General features: G+C 41.1%; 1 protein-coding gene across 1 annotated transcript in view; it reads left to right on the top strand.

Moving 5' to 3' along the window:
• Nucleotides 1-23,807, top strand: part of ofcc1 (orofacial cleft 1 candidate 1) — a 75,252-nt gene that overhangs the window by 9,588 nt on the left and 41,857 nt on the right. The window contains exons 7-17 of the mRNA XM_038693578.1: nt 1,830-2,051; nt 2,376-2,473; nt 3,875-3,961; nt 4,292-4,365; nt 5,575-5,695; nt 9,707-9,949; nt 13,323-13,471; nt 13,650-13,764; nt 14,590-14,911; nt 21,161-21,252; nt 23,039-23,184. Of these exons, the coding sequence (XP_038549506.1) occupies nt 1,830-2,051; nt 2,376-2,473; nt 3,875-3,961; nt 4,292-4,365; nt 5,575-5,695; nt 9,707-9,949; nt 13,323-13,471; nt 13,650-13,764; nt 14,590-14,911; nt 21,161-21,252; nt 23,039-23,184 (1,669 nt within the window). The remainder of the gene's footprint in view (nt 1-1,829; nt 2,052-2,375; nt 2,474-3,874; nt 3,962-4,291; nt 4,366-5,574; nt 5,696-9,706; nt 9,950-13,322; nt 13,472-13,649; nt 13,765-14,589; nt 14,912-21,160; nt 21,253-23,038; nt 23,185-23,807) is intronic.

The following is a 23,807-nucleotide window of genomic DNA, read 5'->3' as shown; positions in this document are numbered from 1 at the left end:
AACCACATTCAGTATTCATGGTGATATATTGATAAAAATGTCATGTTTTAAATCAAATGACTGAAGAACAGTGACCACACATTAAATAATGGCGCCACAGAGTACTACAGTCTTTACATGCAGTATCCTTAGAAAGCTCAACACAGTAAAATCATAAACAACATTATTTTTTCCGCTAACACTTAAAGCAGCACTAACATAGAACAAAGAATAAGACTAGAAACAGACCCTCACTAGTAGTCAGTGCTTTCCAGCACAGCCATTGTCTCACAGTAGGCGTGCCTTTTCTCATTAGCTCAGTTTCATTTAAATATGTAGCCAACCAGGCAACATTGAGGTGGTTTAAGCTTAGCATTGTTCTGGGTGAAGACAGTCGCACCAGATCCTGTTGACATGACGCACATCTCCCTTGTAATTCCAGCGCACAAGTGATGGGTTTAGGCCCGCTTCAACACGGTAGAATTTAGCCGGCTCGTATTATTTGCCATTGTCTTGGATTTAGCTGTACCACCGAGATTAGCAGCCCCATCCATTGTCTTGGAATGTTCATGAAATCCCACAGAAAAAGTAAAGAGGATCTTGGATTAACAGTTCCTCCATGCAATAGGCTGAGACACAGGGAAGGAAAGAGAGAGAGGAAGAGAGAGAGAGCTCTTACTTCTGTGCTGTTGGAGTCCAACTGCGGTGACTGCCAGTAAGCACTTCTCCAAGCTACAATAGACTTCAAGACAATCACCTTATGCTGTTGTATGGATGCCTCCCACCGGTGTAGGCCGCAAGACTTCTTTGCAGCTGCAGAACCGGCTCAGTGTATGTCAGTACTGATCCTGACATTTTGTGACTGCTTCTCAGGCTTTTATGTTTGCTTTTACAGCCTGCCACAAAGCACCATACACATTTCACAAGAAAGAACATGAATAAGATAAAGTATTAATGAAATGGACAGTGGCCAGTAGAGGCTGCAGACATTTTTTCCTGGAGAAATCCCTTCTGTCTGTCTAAGATCTTCAGTTCTTCCATTTTAACTCGATAAATTCTATTGCTTTGGCTTTGAGATGAAAGAAGACAGAACTGGCATTCTATTCATTCTAGTTCTCTAAAAAAAAGGCGTGAGGCATTGATATCAGCTTCAATGTGAAAAGCATTAGGCATTGATAAAAGATTTAGTTGTTACATGTATTGGACTGCACACGTTGAAAGAATACCGCATACTTTCTACCACTAAGATGGTGCACAAAACTAAAAAGACACACAGCAATCAAGTTAGCTGCTTCTTCTCTTCTTTCAGTAATGAATTCTAGTTTACTAACTAGAATCTAGTCCACATATTGTGCAGAATAAACTTTCTTCCAATGTTTGGGCTCGTTCACAATTTGTTGTGGATGTTGGTTTTTACATGAAATCAGCTTAAAGCCACCGCCACATGAAAACACAAACTGCATCTTCCCTTTGATTTCTTCCACAGAAATAGATTAGATATCTGTACTCAGTTCTGCAGCATCAGTTCAACTTTATGTACCCACCTCCACATCTGCTTTTAAGTAAAAAAAAAAGAAAAAAAACAACTCCTGTTGTTTATTTCATTATTCCAGTCATTGTCAAATTCTTGCATGATTTTGGATGACGTTATGGGATATTTCCATTACTTGAATAAACAACTGAGACCCTATTTGCAAAAAAACAAATAGCAAGGCAGGCTAATGTTGTCCTCCTTTAATGCCCATGTAGAACTAAGTTTCTAGATGTGGTAAGTATGCGCATCCATCAGCATGTGTGTGTCTGGTTGTGTGTGTGTGTCTGTGCATGCCCACTGATGCGTGTCTCTCCAGGTACGCTGCTAGCCTCCAGGGATGAGGAGGTGTTCGAGGTGAAGGCGGGTGATCCGGTGTTTCAGCGGCGACTGCTGCTCCACGGTGGTGGTGATGCCTCGGGCTCCAGGCCCTCCCAGGCCCAGACCATTGCCAAAACCCAGGCTGGGGCTAGTGCTGGGCTGGGAGGAGAGGCTGGACTCGAAGCAGGGATGGTAATGGGAAGAAAGAGCACTGTAAAAAGTAATGCTATGTTTTCATTTGTTTTTATTATATTTATTTTGCATTATGTTAGTAAGTATGATACAATAGTATAAAATGTAGTCTCTGTGCACATACATGACGTAAAATCAATCTAAAATTAAATCTATCAAGGAATCATTCTAGGAAGTTGTATAGAATCTTTATTCAATTCTTTATCTCTGGACAATAATTTATTCCTGCAGATTTTACTGGTGGAGTGACATGATAGGACACATACAGAGAAATATGCAAAATGCCACAGTAAGATTTTGTTTTTTGATAAATATTATAAGGTTTGTGATACCACTGTGTTATTTCTTGCAGTGAGGACAGCTAAGGAGGCGATCCCCCACTACGCCCAGCAGCTGAGGGAGCGTGTGCGGCCTGACATGATCACGCTTGGCAGCCTTTCACTGCAGCAGGTCAGGGCTACAAAGAGGAATATCTGTGTCATCATCCCATATTCACCAGCACATCAGCCATGTCCATTATGCTGTGTATCAGTGGCTTTGGCTAATGGACATAGAGTGTGTGCATGTGTGCGTGTACATTTATCTGTTTTGTCTATTCACATGCCCGTGTGTGTGTGTGTGACGTATGTGTGTGTGTTACGTACTCGGCTTACTAATTTTCTTTCTCTTTCTTTCCATATTTGCTTCACTTTTCGTACACATCCCCCCCTCTGCTACCTTTATAAAAGTTCTGCATTTCATTTCAGTGCAGATGGTTTGAATCTCAGCTGAATGCACTCATGTGAAATTGCTTTTTGTATAACACGCATTCAAAGTTAGATAACTCATTCATCCTTAGCTCAGAATGAGTGCATGGATTTCAACGATATAATCTATGGTACATATGACATCCTCACACAATTAGTTTATTTGTGGAGACAGTTTTGTTCTGTCTTTGAACTTTGTTGTGCATTATTATGCATATTTGTTTCTGACTGAAGCTGAATTTCCTTGGTTCTTTACCCGTCTTAAGGTCTTTTCAGGAAAAATAGAGCGTGACTACTTTTTTATTTTCCGTCTGGGGAGTAGGGATATTGTGAACTAGCATTAAGATCTGAAGCTTCTTTCAAAACAAGCGTTTGTATTCCGTCAGTCAGAAAAGAAATGGGAGAGGATACAAGAACATGGGGTTGCCATTGTTTTGGAAAATCTAGATTGCAAAGAAACCCAGACATTAACACATATGTAAACAGAATGCAGAACTTCTATCCAGCGTATTTTTAGTTATAATCTCACTTGAAAGAGAGTAGGAGCATCAAATTATATGAATACAAAGTCAAAGTAATTGGGAAAAAATGGTTCAACAATGTCCCACCATCACTTGGAAGCCACAGCAACAAATGACTCATCCTTCCTTTACTGGATAATCAGTGGCGTCTACTGTGTACTGTATCAGTATTTGGATCAGTGTTATCTTATTCTGCCATAATATGTATGCACTCTCCTACTGTTTCCACACCCACCTCCCATAGAAAGCATATTATCCACCAGAGATTTCACATCTATTTTAAAAATAATAGTGTTTTTCTTCTTTCTCTATTCTGCCTTACAAAGCCTCTACAGGGCGAGACACTGTCACTTAGCAGTGTCAATGCTTCTGAATGGGGAGTGTGAATGTGCTGACTGAATGTAAAACCGGCAGAAATACTCATCAAACGCTACATGTCTTTAGGGCCTGGCTCAGTATCGATTGCCTGCAGATTGCATTACAGTTGCTCCTTGTGCTTAATTCTGCCATTATGGTGCACTGCACTGTTTCATAAAGCTGCATCCAAAGAAAATGTGCATGTGTAAATTTACATGTATTTTCAGCAAGCGACTCAGAAGGGACCACTGAAGAGGAGTGAGTGGGAAAAGAGAAAGAAGAGACTAATGGCCTTCTTCGCTGGGAATGTTAAGGTAAAGGCCCATGGACTGTATATATACTGTATGAAGGATGTGTTCTTTTTTAAGTTACAGGACATTAACTTTGGGATTGTATGCTGATTATAGCTCATTTCACAAGCTCAACATATTCATCCAAACATGCTACTTTTATTACATTTGTCCATGACATAAACCAGCCAAATTCTAATATTTAATAATATTTCATTACAGCCAGTCACAGAAACTAATAATTTCTTACATTATAATTCATAGTGATGTGGTTTCAATCAAACTGTCAATAAGATCATAATGTTAGTGTTGGTTAACAATGTTTGTTAACATATCCACTTTAATATTTCAAAGGAGCCTCATTCACAAAGAGACTGTGATGATGCAGTAAGAGAAGTACCACAACCCAGGCTCAACACACTGCTTCAGTAGTAAGGCCAGCCCATTTCACATTTCTCTCCATATGTGCAATTGATGTCACATGACTGTAATTATTAATTGTGTGAAAAGCATTTTTATTCCCACTGACATTCAAGTAGGCATGTAATTCATATGTCCTCTGCATGGCTTCTCCTGTCGACAGGCATTGCATTGTGGGTAGTATGGCTCGAGGGCACAGAAATCTGTCCATGTCATTGGGCTTGAAGGCGCATCAATTCTTGGTCCATCCACTTTAGTCAGAGATCACACATCAAATCTGGTAGTGAGAGCCCCGCGGGCAATCATCTTAGCATGTTCAAATTTTTAGTAATTATGGACTACCATGCTGGCTGACATGATAAAATCAAGAAACTACTGTACACATCAGTATCTTCTCTTGTGTTTGGTTGTTTTATGGGTGGGTGGTAGTCGGACACCAGCTCTGTCAGATGAATGTGGTTCGGAGTTTAGCGAGATGCCCTACTCTCGACAGCCTTGAACCCTGTAAATTCCTTCTGATATCAATGGTGGGTGGCTATTAGACATGGGAGACTTTCTATGCATCACCTAGGGCTACATCTGCCTGAAATTTAATGAGAAATGATTTCACTTTTTCTCTCCCTAAGCCTATGAAAGAAAAAAAATAAAGAGGGGAGACGCAGAGCTGACTTGTGGTTTTTGTAACAAATGTGTAATTCATTTGTTTCCACTGTTTCTGATTTAATGGAGGTCGAGTAATTGCATTAGGAAGCACATTGTGTCTTGTTGTGAACTGATGAAAGCACATGTAATACTTTTGATAGGCGAACAGAGAGGAGGGGAGAGAGGGAGAGAAAGGAAAGAAAGACCCAGTGCCTGCCTTTGATGCCGAGCATTTATTTGCTGAATTATCCTTCCTTTTTACAAGCATCTTATCCCCAGTCACAGGCAGGCCAGGGCCCCTGTGATATTGCTTTATATTGAGGAATTAAGAGAGGTGGCGAGGAGACAGAGCAAAGCAACCGCTTATTACATTACCACTGATAAGATTGAAAGGCCGAGAACGGCAGAGACAGAAAAAGAAAGAGAGCAAGGGACCCAGTGGAAAGTGTTTTGTTGTGGTGTTATTAGATTGAGCTGCTGTTGGCTACAGAGTGGAACAACAGAGAGTCCAAAATGCAGGTGGCTGTTAACAGGGTTAGCTTCTTGTGTTTGTGTGTGTTGTAATATGTGTGTGTGTGTGTTAAAAGCCCGTCACTCAAAGCTCTGGGGGAAGGCCAAGAGGAAGCGATGGCCAAATATGGCCAGATGACAGAGCTCCCAGAATCCTACTCTTCAGCACCACGGCCCCTGTGGCAGGTAAGATCTGTGACTGTGGACTGAGGAACGCACATTTGAAGGAAACAGAAAGCACACAAACAGGAAGTGACATGCCTCTTCATCTCTGAGAAGGTTGTTTCACAGGAGGAGATATTGATCCCGAAGTGTTTACAAATCATCAAAAAAGGCAGGGTTGTTTGTTCAAAAACAGTCAAATGATGTAATTATGTGAAATCCTGTGATGAATGGGACCTGTTAGAGAATGAGAAAATTATATGCCTTATTTTCTAGTTTTTTTTAATTCCTTCACTCCTTTCATTACACCAGTGGGGACTGTATGTGCACATGACTACACAAAGACACACATATTCACACACAGGCACTATACAACACCGAGCAAAACGCTTTCATATATAGAATGCTAACTATCCAGCCATATTATTTTTATACAGTATATAAAGATGTTTTCCCCCTGCTTTGTGTGGAGGGTGTCTGTGGTTTTAGGAATCTAAGTAGGAGGGGAAAGGAATCCTTGGAGATGTAAAAGGGGAACAGAGGGAGAGGAGAGAAAAGGGAACCAAGCGGGAAAGATGGAAGGAAGCTGCAGCTTTAGCAGTAGCATCACCAGCTGTGGGAGGAGTGTGCTGTTGTGTTGCATCTGGGGATGAGGCTGCCATGCCACCATGCTGGCTTAAAGATGTAATGAATCTTCAGTCGGGGGCTTTCCTTCCAGGGTGACAACTGGCTTTGAGGAAGGTTGTAAATGCAGGGGAGATTGTGGTATAATTCCTCAGACTGGCGTTTGTGCCCCCCAGTCACCATTCGATTATCTCCCAAATTGCTGTGTTTCACTGAGATAAAGATTTTTTATGGCTTGCTGACTTGAAACAACCGGCACAGGCAGAATAGGGGGCAAAAGAGGGAGAGGGAAAGAGAGAAAGAGAGAGAGAGAGAGCAAGCAATGGCCAAACCTGCCACGCATAGTAATTTCCTTTGGTAAATGACAAAATCTTTGTTTATATGACATTTCTCTAAAATTACTGCAGCGAGATGAATCTGAAATATAAAATGTCACATTTGGCATGCAAAACTATGAAAATATATTTCTGTGCAAAATTCATGGAGGCATTTAATTTAGAACGTGTTTAATAACTAAGGCAGCCTGCATCAGTAATCCTGCCCGGAGGTCCCAAAAAGATTGTCATATTTATTCTCTGCTTTCTTCACCCCCCTCCTTCATTCCGAAGCCAAAAAATTTTAAGGGTAAATGTTCATTGTTAATTAAGATTTACTAATTAAAATGAAAATAATTAACGAGAAAGCTTAATCTCTGAATATTAGCCCATACTTAGAAAGAAAGGAAGTTTTTGTATGTGGCATTTCCTGTCTCTATTAAGAGTGCATTTTGTGTGATCAGTCAATGGGTGGAAAGCCCTGAAAAGATATTTCAGCGAAAGGACGGCCGCTTGCCAGCAAAACCACGGAGGATCCCTTGCTAGAGCCTTTGATCTCATCTGTAGGAGTGCTGTAATGTTATGGCACTTTAGGCACAACTCAGGCTTGGGGCAAACAAACCACCTCTGATATGGAAAATTGGCTCACTTCACCTTTTACCTTCGCCTTGCTGTCTTGACTGTCTCTAACGACGCCTGTGCAAGCATGTGGGCCAAATAATAACAATCAGTCTTAAAGACATACATAGTGCAAATTGGACACCGGTGTGATATTATTGTTTTTTTATTTCTTTGCTTCTTTTTTTCACCTCCTCCTCGTCCTTTCCAGTCTGCATGCATACATCTCTTTCCAGTGTGGGGGTTTGGAGGCCCCCATCACCTCCTCCCAAATTTGAGATGTGTGGGCTAAACCGCTTTGCCACCAATTATACTAATTTCACTTCTACCTAAATTGTTTTTGTTGTTTTGGTATGCAAAGATGCTCACAGTGGGGAGATTGAGGAGCATCTCTGCAGGGCTCAGTACGCACCGTCCCCCCTCACAGACAGACAATGGGCACCGCCAACCGCTGCTAGGTGAAATTGTGTTGGGTGACAACACTGTCCACAGTATACTGTAAAACAATCAGTGGATACAGTAAATGTGTGTGTGTGTGTGTGTGTGTGTGTGTGTGTGTGAACACATGTAGCCCCCCAGAGTGCTACTTTGTCATCGATTGGAATTGAGGGCTTTAATTGCCAGACACTCAAAATTTGCCCTAGGGAGTTGGTCAACAGAGTGTAAATTTGAGTACATAAAATAAATGGGCATTAAGAGATGCAACTTAGATAATCAGAGAAAAATAAATGGGTGGGATAGGATACAATAGGAGAGGATGGGATGGGATATGGTCAGATGGGATGGGATGGGATGGGATAGGGTGGGAAAGTATGGGATATTGTGGATAGACAGATTGGGATAGGATGGGATTGTGTGACATAGGGTGATTTGGGATGGGATATTGTGGAATAGGGTGGGATAGGATTGGATAGGATGGGATAGGATAGCATAGGGTGCTGGATTGTGAGATAGTATGGCATAGGGTCCAACCAACCAACATTGCCACTGAAGGGTATATAAATGGAGATAAAGACCAAGTGGCTCTGTTTAAGCCAGATTGACTTTTCATTCAGTGCTGTTCAACAGATGCCATAGGGCACAAAAGACTGAATATGTATTTATATTGTTCTCTGATTATGTTTTATAAAAAGTAAACGCCGTCTACACAGCTTACCCTATTACTCATCCTAAGCCCTAAAAAAGAGGCACATGTCACCAAAACAAACAAGCAAATAAACAACAAGTGGGCTGATGTAGCCTGAAGGTTAGTGGGATGAGCTCGCTACCAGAAGTTTGGCATTTTGAAACCTTCATCTGAAAGGGGGACGTGGTTAGGGGAAATAAGTATCATTCTCAACTTTGATAACAAGGAATGCTGATGTGCCCTTGAGCAAGGTACTTAACCCCTAAATGGTTGACTGGAGATCAGTAGATGGAAGCCTGCAGCTGTACTGGGCATATCTTACATATATGACTGCTCAGACTGCAATTTGGTCTGGGTAAAAATGTATTATTTAGAAGTTGTCAGTGCTGTGACAAGAGTGAAGTTCTGTCCACTGCAGGCTGAGTGACACAGTGTCTTCTCACACTGCAGTCATGCTCTCTTATCTGATGAGCATCCTAATTTTATATTCACCATTTCATGGAGTGGTCTGCATACAGCAAGGTCACAACATTTGTCTCACTTCACTCCAGTACTAAATTACATGCAACTGTCATGATCTACATGGTGCAATTGCCTGTATTCTCCAGCAACTGGAAGTGTGTCCTCAAAATCCAAAGTAAAGACATCACAAGCCTTTGCTATGCTAAAGTCACACCTAATAATACAGGGGAAAGAAAATGACATAGAAATTGTTTTGTCTCCTTAACCTTCAAGGACAAAGAGAGGGGATTGAGAGAATTTCAACAGCAGCAAAGTATGAATGAGGAAACGCTGTGACAAAATGGTGAAAAGTGATAGGTAACTTAGTAACCAAACGTTATTTACATATAACTTTTCCAAAAGTGAGTTACAAAGTGCTTTACAGAAGTAGTGGTGGGAGGGGCGTGTAGATTAGACTGTTAACTGTTGTTAGCATTTACGACTTGTGTCAATATGGTCGTGTCACACTGTTAGTCTTAGAGGCAAGTTAACTATTTACTTTTACAGATGTGTGATGTGGTAGTTGTGTTTTACTGGTAAATTGTAACATCTAACAGTCATAACAGCATTAGCCTGGTACAGCTGATAAAATGCAATTGCATCCTGACTACATTTTCCTGCAAAGAAATACTGACACAGTGTTTTCAGGGGTTTTCAGTATATGTGTCTCTGTCAAGAATTTGCACATCTGTGTCTGTGACATTCTTGACTTTCCTCCGGTGAAAGGACAAATGTGGCATCCCATCAGTCCAACTGTCCACAGTGATGAAATCAGTTTCTTAGCCTTCATGAAAAAAATATGTTGAAAAAAATTGCAATCAAGTCTCATGTTCTACGCTTTGTGTGTTATAGCTGAATCAGAGCACAACTCCCCAGCCTGTGGAGGTGCGTGTGTGTTGCCTAAGGGCCACCAGAGACAAGCTACCCAGGGGCCTCTACACTGTCAGCGTGGCCCTTCACAGTCGTCTAGGGGGTCCACCACTGGCCTGGTGCAGTAAGAAAGAGCAGCAACAATGGACGGTTTCCACTGAGCCAACTGAGCATCAGGGCCGCTTCCACGACATTGACCTGCACATTAACCAGAACCTGTTTATGGTGAGAATTTTTTGATGAGATGTTGCACAAAAGAAAATTGTAAGTACTAAAATATGAATGGTTATGATTTTCAAAAATACATTCCACAAGACATAAAACATACTTTGCATTTTAATAAAAGTTCAAATTTAAGATAAATGAATAAGCCATAACTTTTTTTTAGCTTTGTTTAAATGTTGGAGAGTGTCAAGGCATAGATAGGATAATTCTAAAAAGGCGTCCAAATATCTGGTTTGAAGTCAGCATTGACATTCATAGTTAAGATTGCAGAATTAAAAAAGAAGATAAGTGACTCAAAAAAACAAATAAAAAAATACACAGAGGTTTGCAATTGCAGGTATCTGCTTTCCTCTATTAACTAATATGTTTCCTCAATTAACTAATATGTTTTTATGCAACAATGAAAGGGCAAACAGTTTTTGTGACTGTGCATTTCTACGTAATAACTTGAATATCTGAAAGCAATTTTGAATACTGACTTAATACTGAGAATACCTGAATTAAAGCATATTTGCTTCCAATGAGATAGCCTTTGATGTTAAATTCAACAGACATTTTTAGTGAAATGCAATCTTAAAAAACAAACAGTCCCCTCAGATAAAAACAAACAATAAAACATGGTGTGCTAATGCAACAGAACCTGCCTCACTGCAATTTTAGTTTTTGTTTTTGCCACAACATATCCAAAAATCTGTTTTCCCTGGTTTCATCAACTGCAGGGAAGACGGAGCAGTTTCTAGACTGAAAGGGTTATGAGAAGTTATATTGCTGTAAAAGACGGCATATGAAAATATGCCACACACAGCCTCTAGGTTTTTCTCTGGGGATCTCCATATGAATAAAACAACAACTTTTCAAACATGACATTTAATCCATGCATGTAAATCAAACCCAAGTTCAATTATTCATTTATATAAGGAAGCAATGTTTTATTGGAATGAAAATGAAGTACAAATGCAGTGAAATATTTAGTGTATTTTCTGCATGTCTTTGAGCATCTGTGACATAGCTGAGCTGGATTGGGTGGATAAAAGAAGACATAGAAAAGTTATGCAGAATTGACTTAAATGTAACATTTTTAAACAGTATTAAAAATCTCAAACTCAATTTTCAATGCATAATAAAATACTTTACATGTTTTCAGATTTGGTCCTTTTCATGAAACAACACAGAAGATTACATTAGATTAAATCTATGCACATTTCACAACCACTTTCCTAAACCTCTTGATATGAGGGAAAACATTCTCTATAGAAGCTGTACTAATCTTACAAAACCCACATATTCATTTTGGATGGTCGATATTGACCAGCGGATTAGAAATCTCTGTTCATGTTTATTCACTGATGATGTGTACACAGTATGAAAGATTCACAAGAGGAAACCTTAAAACAGAAGCCACTAAATCCAGTGTCCCTCCTGATCCCATAGAGTTTTGTACAGGCTCAGAAAGGGCTTCTTCAGTGTTCTGATGGCAACTCTAAAGGCCTTAGCTGGAGCATTTAGCATATGTGGACACTGTCAATATGCTGGTGGGCGTATTCAATGGGATAGAGCAGCCTGATATTATTGTCTCCAGCTCCCATCAAACATAAAGGATGGGGTAAAAGCTGGCATAAACTGAATGCGAACCTGGGATCTGATTCAGAGGTAAAAAAGGTTTAAGTACGGCATGCTAAATGCCTCATGTCACTCTTCCTTCCCTCCTCTCCCCGCCAAACCCTCGGCTGTGCTTTAAAGACAAACCTGTTGTTGTTGTCCTCATTGATAGTGGTGGAAACGCTGATCAGATTTGTCTGACACTATCAGGATTGGCTTGGGTGTTTTCTCTCTCTCCTCTTGCCCACACTATAGCGTGCGATTTCAGGAGTGCTTGCAGTGCCTTCTAAGAGGAAATGAGGAATTAGTGATGGTAAGATGGAGCCAGGAGCTTATATTCCTTTCCTCCCTCTCTCCCTCTTTTTTTCATTCACCCTTTGCTTTGTGTGTCTGGGTTTGGATTTAGACAGAAACGGTGCAGTTCAGTTGGAGATGTCTTGGATATGCTGGCAAATGGGAGCACTTGAGAGGAGTTGGGCCTACAGTCTTTGTGCAGTTCTTACATCAAGTGGGAAGATGCATAATATTCCACATTATAATATTAAAAGGGGATGAAAAAGCAATGTGGAACAAAAGGATGAAAAGTTGTATGGAGATCCGTGGATTTGCTCTAGGCCCCCCCCCCCACGTTTTAATCTGCATTGGTCATTTTAGTCATCTTGCACAATGGTAGTCACTATTTTTTCCTTGCTCCTTTCCTTGACATATGCACATGTGTTGTTTCAAAATGAGAAAATATCAGTCTGTTTTGAATTAAGCCGGACATTTCTAATGGTTTAAGCAGCTCCTCCAGCAAACACAGGAAGTGAGGAAACCTCTGAAGCACATCATGCAGTCTCACAAACCTCACAGTAACACTTCCCACACACATATACAACAAGCACACAGATTTACATGCAGGCTCTTCACACATGTGAACTCGCACATGCACACAAATTACTATTTATGCAGCTCATATTTCTTACAGTAAATGAATAATATGAAATATCCTCAATGTCCATAATCCGTGATATTATGCCATAAATTTGTGTCCTGAGTCAGACACTACTACCCATAATTTCACAGGTGCATACCAAAAGCAGATTATCAGGGGGGTGGGAGGGATACACATGATTTATGTGTTAAAACAAGTCCCCTGCGTTTTCCATTACAACTAATAAAGGGATAAAATATTTCCACCCAATGATGGATGAAGTGGCACACACCTCACTGTCAGTTCATTTTTTAAGCAAACCCACCGTTCGCTGGGTAAATAAGAATGTATGTGTTTGCCATCGACTGCTAACCACTAACACTTTTCTCTTCATGCAAGATACCCTTAATATAATCAGTTTGATTGATGGTGGCCCACTGCATCGCAAATTCAGTCACTGTCAGCTCATGGACTACAATGGCAATCTCAACTTCTCCTCCACCCTGTGTTCGCTGCTGACAGTCTTTATCATTCCAACATTTCCTTTTAGGCAATTTGCTGAGTTGGACCAGTAAGAATGGCGGTTAAGAAAACTCTAAAAAGAACATGGAAATAAGTTAAAGGAGGATTCAAGTCTAGGATGTAGATTAAGTGGATCCCTGAGGGCTCCTGTCCTGTTTGTTACTCTCTGTGTATCTGTTTGTCATTGGCTATGTGGTTGCGAGCAAGTCTGTGCACTTTTACTCCTGTAACAGTGTATGTGCTGTGTCGATATGTCTGCATATGTGTATGTGCCTGCAGGCCTGTGTGTCTGCCTGAGTCGAACTGTGAGTGACTTTGTGCCTTCATATGTGTCTGCAGATCTTACCTGCACCCTGTGAGGTCGTCCCCTCCATGGTCCTTGTATTCCAACTGATCGTGCTACCAGGAGGTGGCAGCCACATCAGCTCTGTGCTGGCTTGGGGGGCATTTCCTGTTTGTGGACCGAGCCTCTGTCTTGTCCAGGGCAGGTGTGTCAGTGGCAGATCAAGGAGTTTGAACAGTGTGTGTATATGTATTTCAGGTCACTAAAGCACAATGATTCCCAGAAAAATCATAACATGAAGTGAAATCGAACAGGAGTCCAACTCTGCCCATCATACATCTGGTTAAACACTGACCATTACCGGTTACGTGTCATTGACCCAGGTTCAAAACCCCTCTGCTCAGAGGGGAGCCGAATACACAGCTGGACCAGTTTAAAAAAATTGAAGTCCTCATCTCTTCTGATCTAGACCACTGGCTGTGCAACCTGTACTTTCAGGTGTGTGTGTTAGATTGTGCGATTAGGAAACATGCGCATGCATGTTTCTTTTGAAGATTCTTATCGGTTGTTTTTTACATGTTATATTTGTAAGTGTGTTCAATAAGTGTGTTCAGGTATGGACTGGTTCAGAATTTTTAATCATATGCTTGTTGGTGTGTGTATCTTTTCCCTCTGACCCTCCCTTATTATTTGGGAGGCTGGATTTGGGTAGATGGCGGTTGGATTTTTGGATTTTCAATGATAAAAAGCTTTTACAGAGCAATTGGCCCCAGAGAGTAAACAAGAACCACATCTTTACCCAGCAATTCCGGATGCATTTGAGCTGATGCATTGATTAGATTAGTAAACATCTTAATTGAATTAAAAAGCCAGAACAAAGCTCTCTGTCTTGGGTTTGTCTCTTTATTTGTCCCTCCAACGGTGACATGTTGTTTGTATTACTGCATCTATCATTACTGTTTTCTGCAGCTGCTTTGATGTATGAGGGATGTAAATAGCCATATTTTTGTGCATCTTTGTGGATGTGCGCGCAATAGGATGTACAATTTTCATACTAGTCACGTTTATGATCTTAATTAAATCATTTCATGCACACTATGACAACTACTAATAGTTGTCTATGTCTGCAGTTTGATCACTAACACCTGTAGAGTAATTACATACACTGCTGTTTTTCCACAAACAGTGGTGATGCAATGGAATGATATTAACATAACTGCAGATGACAATAACATGAAGAGGTTATATTAATGTTTACTGAACCCATATGCAGACCTCTAGCACTCACACAGACCTACCTCCCTCTTGTTTGTGGTGTTTCAGGTAAAGAGGCTCCCTTCCGGAACGTCTGGGGGGCCAGAGGGCTGCATTGCCCTGTCGATACCCCCTGCAAACCCCCCTGTCATGGCCCAACCTGAGGTCCATCATGAACAACACCAAGGCCAACTGCCACTCCAGCCCCAGCCCCAGTCACAGAACCACCTCCGTCCTCAGCCCATTCATCCCCAGTCTCAGTTATACCCTCAACAGCAGCCTCATGCTGGCCCCAGCAGCCGAGCAGGAGAGCCCGCTGTGGAACATTCTCACCGGGGGTCGCCTCTCCACCTGTCAGCTAATTCTGCTTGCTCCTCCTCATCTCTGCCAGGTAGGGGTCCAATGCTAAAACCCCCAACTATGCCACAGTGGGGATAAAATGTCACCGTAATGTCACAAGCACTGGGATGGGAAGAATGGCAGGCCTCACTTGCAGCTTTTCTCTAATGAGGTGAATGTGCTTGAGGGTAGGGTTGTGCAGAGACAGTGGGCCAAGCTTGACAAACAGAAGTTACATTAAACAAAAGATATTTTGTCAGTTATATGCAAAACCCCAACAGATATACACAGATATACTACTACTATATATTGCATACATTCAGTTGGCAAATGTTTGAGCAGCAAGCACAACACTAAGATCCATCTGATAGACTTGTAACATATTCAGATATAGGTTTTTGATGATACAACCACCATTTAAATAAGTAAACAAACTCCAATCAGTGTTATGACAGGAAAACATCACATAAACCAATAAAATGAAGCATTTTGAATTGAATTATTCAGTTTAGATTTTGAACTTCTGATTTTACTTTTAATTGAGTACTGACAATAAATGGTGGCTAATATTAGCTGCTACACATAACACTGTTTATGTTACTGTTATCAAGCTATTCAAAAAACAGTTTTTGTAAATGGGCAGTGGGTACTCTGGCTGCCATATTTAAACGCAGCTAAACTTTTCATGTCAGCTAGACGTTCAAACTGTGGATTAGAGAAATATTATTAGTCTTACATTCACGTGCTATTTAATTTTAATTTAAGCAAGTATTAAGCTTAACTACACCAAGCATTTTGACTATGCAGACACAAATGGTGTATTAATTTGTCAAGACATGTACGCAGGTGTTCTGTCTTTCACAAACTGTGGTTGCACTACTTTTTAATGCGATACTACTTTTGTAGAGTTTGCATGTGTTGGACTGCGTGCAATACCTGCTGTTTGACTGAGATCCACACATTTCTGTTTGCCATTATCTGTCCCATTATCCACTAAAATACTCAGCTTTCAAAAGTAATCTGATTTCCTTTATTTTATATAATTTTTTCCCACTAAGACACAGAGTCAAATGATCTTCTGTAGCGACTACATAGTGGCTCAGTGGTTAATGTTAAACAGCCTTTTCAGTGTGGAGCTTGCATGTTTCCCCTGCAATTGTGCGATTTTCCTCCAGGTGCTCTAGTTTCCCCTACAGTTCCTCCAAGACATGCAGGTCAGGCTGATTTGAGACTTACATTCCTAGGTATTAATATGATTATGTTTCCATGTTTTAGTCGTGTGATGGACTGGTGGTCCTTTGCTTTTCTTTCATTTCTTTCATTCTCATGCTGGGATAAGATCCAATATGATCCAGAATGTGTAAGTGTGTCAATCTGATGCACTGACGAATAGATGGACTGTGGTTGCGTTGCTTATCTGGTGGTCAAGGAAGGGTCATACCACAATTGTAACCACATCTAGAGGTGGCTAATGACTTCGGTTAATAGCAATAAGGATCCACTTCCTCATTTTAAAAATATACTGTTCTTTTTTCCCACCTAGTTTCAAGCCTTCCAACATCCTGGTCATTGCCAGGAATCAAATACAGGCTCATTTGGTATTGATCTACTACAAAGGCGACTGGCTAGCTTCTTTGTTATTAATACATCCCCCTTTTTTTCCTTTCTTTTTTTTTTGCACGCACAGCTCATCTTTATTTAACAGTCCTCAAAAGTTTCTGGGGTGCTCTGCTTTAAACATCACACAGGCTTTTTAATTACAAATGAGTTGTGACAGGTCTGCTGGGTAGCACCCTGGCCCATTTTAAACGTGATGCCGGCTGACAGCTTGGCAGTGTTCTCCCAGCACTGAAACATGTGGAAGAAATTGGTCTTTTACATTTCACAGCTTGTCGCTTCCTCCGCCGACTGACCTGTGACCCCCCACAGAGATCCTAACACCCACAAGGGAAGTGTCCCCAACGAACTGACTGCCTTTCCAGAAAGAGAGAGAGCGAGGGAGGGAGGCACTCACTATGGGAGATTTATGTTCTGCCACACAAGGCAAAAGGTACCAGGTCTTTTCAACACACCCGGCTGCATTAGCTGGCTCACGTGCAGACATGGACATCAGCGCACACACATTCTCGCAGCCAGGCGAGGAGGCTGCCTGGGAAGTGAACCCGATCTATAGTGAAACAACGGATCAAAAGGTGTCCTGCACAACACCTCATCCATGCCGTTTCCTAAGCCGACCTGACGTTTGCGCCTCATTTGCACACAGATCCGTTCATTTTGCATTACCTCTGGAGAGAATTATGGCATTCAGATGGGGAGATTACGTCGAGGTTGAAGGGAGTGATTGGACGGACAACTTTAACCTAGCCAAAAATGGAAATCCAATTCAGCGAGAAGAAGAACAAATTATCCCCTGTTCCTCAGTCCTCTGTCAAGTCTGGGGGTTTCAGATATTTCCTTCCCATTTCATGCCTCTCTGTTTCTGATGTGTGCTGTGTGGAGATCACTTTCTCTGTGCATGTGATGCCAGGATTTTCCTCATTATCCATTTGTCTCAGAATCAGGACAAGTATATGGAGACCTCTTGTCATTGCGATAACATACACACAGCAGAGCTTGACAGTGAGAGGTTTGTATTCCTGGGGCCTTAAGTTAATTAATCCCCGTAGAAAAATCACAGTGCGCAGTGACTTGTCTATTACAGAATAAAACCTGACATCGCAATCCAAGATAATAGCTCTGACAAGTTTTGATGGAAAAAATCGAAAGATTACTGTAAGTGCTATTGTGTGGGCATTAATGCTTTTGTGTTTCATATTCACTTGGTATTGGATGGTTATAATTCTGGTTTACTACAGTTGACTCGTCCAAGCATAATGGAGTGTATTTGGCTTTTTAACATAGAGATTAGCTAGAGGCATACTGTGTTAAGTGACCTTTCACATTAACTGAATGATCCACTTACATTGGGTTTGTTTGAACCCAAATGACTAATTAGATTAGCGTCTTGTTTCATGATCGCCTTTAGTGGATCACTATGAGCACGCAGATGATTCTGCCATAACTGTATCACTGCTTCGTTGGTCTGTTGTTTTATTTTTTTATTTTTTTACAAATGCATCGTAACATCCATCCCCTTCAGCACCGATAGTGATTTCGAGGATTCCTCATCTAATGTCTTCTTTGGAGTGCTGCCCTGCACTTTCAGGATGTGTTCCCCTCCAGGCCGGTCCCAGTCATCAGAGTTTCAAACCACAATGTTACATCATACCCTCTCAATCAGTCGCACTGCATCCTGCCGATTAATTCAACAATGTCCAGTTTCCAAATGGATGGATTCAACCTTTGAAGCCTGTTTGCAGAGATACACGTGTAAACTCTCAAAGTGGATGTGCAAGCCTAGGTGACTGCACATAGAGGACAAATACAGAGCATATGAGACAAATACACCCAAAGGTGACAGTGTCTTGCCTCCAAAAAATCACTGACAATTCACAGTTTTTGTATGATAACATTCTGCAGCCCATGTGTGGTTCACTGAACATGATAAAGACAAATTTGACTTTCAAGAGCAACAGAATATACAAAATATACAAATATGCACATATTAGTATGCGCTGTGTGTCTGTTATTGTCATTAAAATGCAGTGGATTACAGGAAAATAAACCCTTGTGTGAAGCGAAACCAAATCCTCACAGTATTGTAGCAACCTTAATACAAATCCCGACATGGACTCAGGGGTATTCCATGAGTCACTGACCTTTGATCCTTCTGTAACTTTGGACCAGTCGTTAGGCAATTAGGGGCCTAGGTGAGCAAGATCCGCCATCTCAGGCTGGTTGTATCTCACCGGTAACACAGCGATGGGGTCTCAACAGTGTTACGGCCCTCAGGGTTTTCTCTTTCCTGGGCCTGTTTTTGTGTGTAAGCAAGGACGAAAAGAGGTATGTGGAGTTATGCTGTTGTGAAGTACACTTATTTGTATTTTTACCTTGAAAAATGTTTGTGCATGTTTGTAAGTGTCTACATATTAAAATCTTTGTTTTTATTCCACTGTGTGGGTGCGTCAATGCAATGTTATGCACTGGAAGATGATGGTGTGTGTGTGTGTGTGTGTGTGTGTGTGTGTGCGCGCGCAGCTCAGAACGCAGGGGGATAACAAGGAGTTTGTTGTTGGCCTTGAGTGCCCGGAGAGGCTGGAGTTGTGGCAGCTCCAGCGCTCTGAGTTCATATACGTAGCCCTTAGCTGTCGAAGCTGTCGATGATGTCGAAAATGTCGATGCAGCCTCCGCGCTCATTCTGGTTCCACAGCGTCTGCGCATTAGCAAGTGGGGCCTGGCATAATGAGTGCGAGTGTGTGTGTGTGTGTGTGTATGTGCAGTCTAAGCATCCTAATCCATGGTGGTCCAAGTCCACGGTTGCTGTTGTTGTTGCCAATAAAGGTTTGGGTGTGTGTGTGTGTGTGTGTGTGTGTGTGTGTGTGTGTGTGTGTGTGTAAAAACAGCTGGCCATGGGCTGCTGTGCTCCGTCTCAAACTACCTGCACAGCAACACAAACACATACTCTGCTGAAATGTAATATTTGCTCAAGTGCATTTCTACTTGGAATATTAGCAATACACTATTAAAACAATGCACTATAAATTACAAGAAAAATAGAAGAATTTGGATGTTTTAAAAGTTTAGAAATGCAGGTGGTTAACACAGGCTGATAAACTACAAAACTCACTACGTTCTCACATTTTGTGTATATAACAAAAAAGAGTTTCTGACATTGTGCCTGTTGATGAGATCCATCTCCCCTCAACTTTGAACTACTATTGCATCTTGCATCTCATTTTTCATTTTTAAATGCACCTTAGAATGTGTAAAAAAAAAAAAAATCAAGTCCAATCATTAAGATATGTATAATTAATAAATAATTAAATACACAATACATTTGACTAGGATTAAATCTACAAATCTCAATCTCAACACTAACACAAAATTGACTAGACAGTTATGTAATGTCATGAAAATATAGAAAAATACTAAACAATTTCATTCCAAGAATAGAACAAATATAACTTTATCACCTTGTAACTGTAGGCACTCTAAATGTTTATCAGCAAAGTGGTGGTAATTAAAAACTACCTCTGTGTTAGGATGAAATCTGACTTTAGACTCCTTTAAAAATAGCAGTGAGCAGACTATTCCTGCCATTTAAGTACCTTTTAGCTGTCAGAAGGATCTCTGATGTGTCGCCTATATTTAAGTTATTATTACTGATCTATTTAATCCCGCAGCAAGAGAAAAATCATATCATCGCAGAGGTTTCCATATGTATTATATAGATGTGACTGGTTCCACGGGGGAAAAAAGTTTCACATAGTGAGATTTTTACATGTATCAAGCTAAGGTTTACTTAATTACAACCTCCAGGCAATGCAGGAACCCTTTTTTAAATTCTGTGAATGTTAATATGCTAAATAATGCAGATCTCCGACTCTTCAAGCATGAGACACACATCTGGCGGCTTACGATTTAAATTACAGCAAAAAAAAGGAAGAGAGAGACAGATAGAGACAGAAAAGAAAAAAGAGGGTTAGGGTGAAAAAATACTTCAAAAGTAATTTTCCAAAGACGGGAAGAATGGGAATATGTATTACAACCAAACTTAATTTCTTTTTTGATTTTTCATCATTTCTAATTGCATACATTAGAGTGTTGAGGCTGGGAAGGTTCAGCTCTGAGATTGGGGGAGACAGAGATGACTGTGCAGTGGGAGCTCCATAAGTTAACACTCCTCTCGCTGTACAGAGTGACATCAGCCTTTTGTCGCTTTTGCAAGTTTCCAGATAGTATACCAAAACATCTTCACTACCTTTGCCAGGAGTGGAAAAACAAGACAAAAGCAACACTTGCAGTTTGTTCAGAAATACAAGAGTATTTTATTTGATGTCTTGGTACACTGCAAATATATATTTTTCAACAGTTATTCTTCTCATTTTAAGTCATTACAAACCTGGAATTTTTTGCATTTTGCTTAACTAAATGTAAACCTTTTTTTTATTTTTATTGTGGTGTATTGAATTATTCCGAATGTAAAATATATTTTTGTTTGTCAATTTTCATTATTGCTTTTGTGGAGAGTTCATCTGTATTTTTAACAACTGCTAATGTTTTGGATTTTGCAATACAAATATTCCTCAACCACCCCTGATCCTCACCATGATTGCCAGATGTGGTTTGCGAAAGAAAACAAACATGAACCTGTCTTTCTTTTTCACCCTCACTGCACGTTACTTCTCTTTTTGGGATGCAGGGAAGAATTCCTCCTCAGGAGCCATTTCTGGAAACACGGGAGAGAAGAGTGATCCATGCAGGGGGAAGGCAGAGGGTGGGATTCACTACAAGGTAACACTATGATTTAAGAGAAAGTGTTCCCACCCTTGAAATGAGCACCCTCTCCGCTTTCCCTTTCTCTTTCCACCCCTCTCTGCACCCCAACAGACACCTCCCCGGCTTATTATCTGAGATTTGTCAAAATACATTTCACACTAACAGGTATTTTTCAGCCTTCAAAGCCAGTTTTGATCTGCTTGACAAGCCAAAGCAGCTCAAATTCTGTGAAATCAGCAAAGCCAGCCAGGCCTCCCTTTTTTTCTCCAAGCCGCTCTAAACACGCCTCTTCCTGTGCTACAGAGGACCTAAGCTAAATTAATCAAAGCCTGCATGTTACCTGCCATACTTTGAAGTGGTAATTGCAAAATTACTCTGTGTGCTGATCTGGCATTGCTGCCTCCCAGTCCGCCCCTGCTATTGTGCCTCCGCTGCGGCCTATTGTTGATTTGATGTTATTGTTGAGGTAGTTAGAAGCCTATGAATGAGGCTCCGTCTGTCACACACATATAAACACACTCCCTCCCCTCCTGCCTCTCTGCTCTATCCCTCCAAGTCCTTTTTCTTACTAACCTCCTTCTATTGATGTACAAGAGGCTCTTCAGACCACCATTAATCAGTGATGACCTGTTAAATAAATGAGTTTGTTGATATGAGGTTTTATTTCTCTGCAGCCTCTGTAGACCGTGTTTTTTTCTTCTCCTCTTGGCCCGATCTTTAAAACCTTGCAAACTCTGTCAAATGTCGTGGTGTGGAACCCAGTTGTCTAATGATTAAGTGGAGTGATCTCCAACCTGCCCCAGCCTGGGAGCGCTAGGGATCAGATTTCAACCCTTCAACCTGCAGTGCAGGCCTAATTAAAATGAATTTTCTCCAGGCGACCACTTTGCCCACAGGGCAGGAATCCAGCTATATACGGAATCTGCTCTTAAGGTATTGCATTAAATTTATTGTGGGGAGACACCGGAGAACATTGCGGTTTATATATCTCCTGCATTTTTTCTCTCTGCTTTCTTTCCTGCTTCTTTCCACCTTTTTATTGTGATCATCACTCTGGAATCCAAGCTTGCTTTGGCAAAGATTGCCCTATGAAAACGAATGGAGCTTTTATGGGGTCCTACCCATTTACTACTTCCTGGGCCTAGTTTATCTCAAAGAGAGAGAGAGAGAGAGAGAGAGAGAGAGAGAGAGAGGGGAAAAGATGAAAAAAAAAATGAAATGGAGAGCGGTAGAATGAGACAGGGGCGGAAGAAAGAGAGAGGTTTGCTTATTCCAACTGTGGATCTCATTAACATACATCAGTGAGTATTTCACAACTTCAAGCAGAAAGGCACTAAGCCCACCCAAGGGCAACACAGGCAGGGCTGACAGGGCCAGGGAAAGCAAGCCGTTAACATGTTGGCGGCTTAACAAATAATATCTGCTCCCAAGTACCTTGGTGAAATATTTAAAACCCCACTTCCTAACTCCATTTGACTGTGTTTATGACGATGACAGTAAACGACTTGTGTGGAAAAAAACAGTGCCAGCTGCTCAAATATCACATATTTAACACCACCGTCACTGTACGCATGCTTCCCAAATGAACTCAACTTGAATGATGGCGTGCCGTATGCGATTTTGCCGTCATTCTTGTCTCATGTCAATTCAGGCGAGGTTGAGATATAGGAGAGGCTCCAAAGTGCCACGCACACTGTCACTGTCACCGTGTGCATCCCCCAAGATAAATTCAGAGGCCTGTTTCCTGCTTTGATTACAAATGACATCCGCATGTGTTCTCCCCGATTTCTGCTCCTCACAGAAGAAGCCAATCAAGAAGACAAATAGCTGCGGCCCCAGCATGAGCTGCAGCAGCGCACCGCCTCGGCAGGCAGACAAACAGAAGATGCAGCCTTCAGTGGAGAACCTCTCCACGGAGGAGATGGAGGAGTATACATTCTCCCTACAGTAAGTCTCACCACTCATTATCCTGCCTCAGTCTTGCAAAACGTGGAGGAAAAAAAAAACGTGGGTGACAACTGGTTTTACAGACATTGATGTGCACGGCATCAACCAGACGCTGACAACAAAATGTGCCTTGAACACCTCCTGTACAGATATAGTTACAGTAGTCACATGTCTTTCAAGGGAAATCCTAGCTAAATAGAGTTTGCATCTGCTATAGACTTTTTAACATGAACAAGTCACAGGCGAAGTAATTTGCAGAGCCTCATGGCCTAATCTAACCTGAAAAAAATAAAGAAAGTCACACTGTGTGAGAACTTTACTAGTTTGTCCACAACAGCTTAAAATGTATATTTCGTACTTTAAAATATCACTGTCCCCTTTTGTGCTTTAATCACGTAAAAACTTTTCTGCATTTGAATTAACATGGACTCAAATGTCTGAACTCCTTTTGTTTAGACATTTTGTGGTTTACAGTTTTAACACAAAATAATCTAGTTTTATTCAAACTAATTTGGTTTGTAATAATACGTCATATGTAGCCAAACCAAACATTGCTCAACCTATACCCATTATGTCACTATGTGGTTTATTTGTTTCCTACTCCTCTGCACAACAAAATGCAA

This window comes from Micropterus salmoides, unplaced genomic scaffold (genome assembly GCF_014851395.1).
Source record: "Micropterus salmoides isolate LMB-PRFRI ecotype aquatic unplaced genomic scaffold, ASM1485139v1 Ms_hic_scaffold_1, whole genome shotgun sequence".
In the NCBI taxonomy this organism is placed as follows: domain Eukaryota; kingdom Metazoa; phylum Chordata; class Actinopteri; order Centrarchiformes; family Centrarchidae; genus Micropterus; species Micropterus salmoides.
The sequence above is the reverse complement of the archived record's forward strand: the minus strand, read 5'-3'. Positions and strand labels throughout refer to the sequence as shown.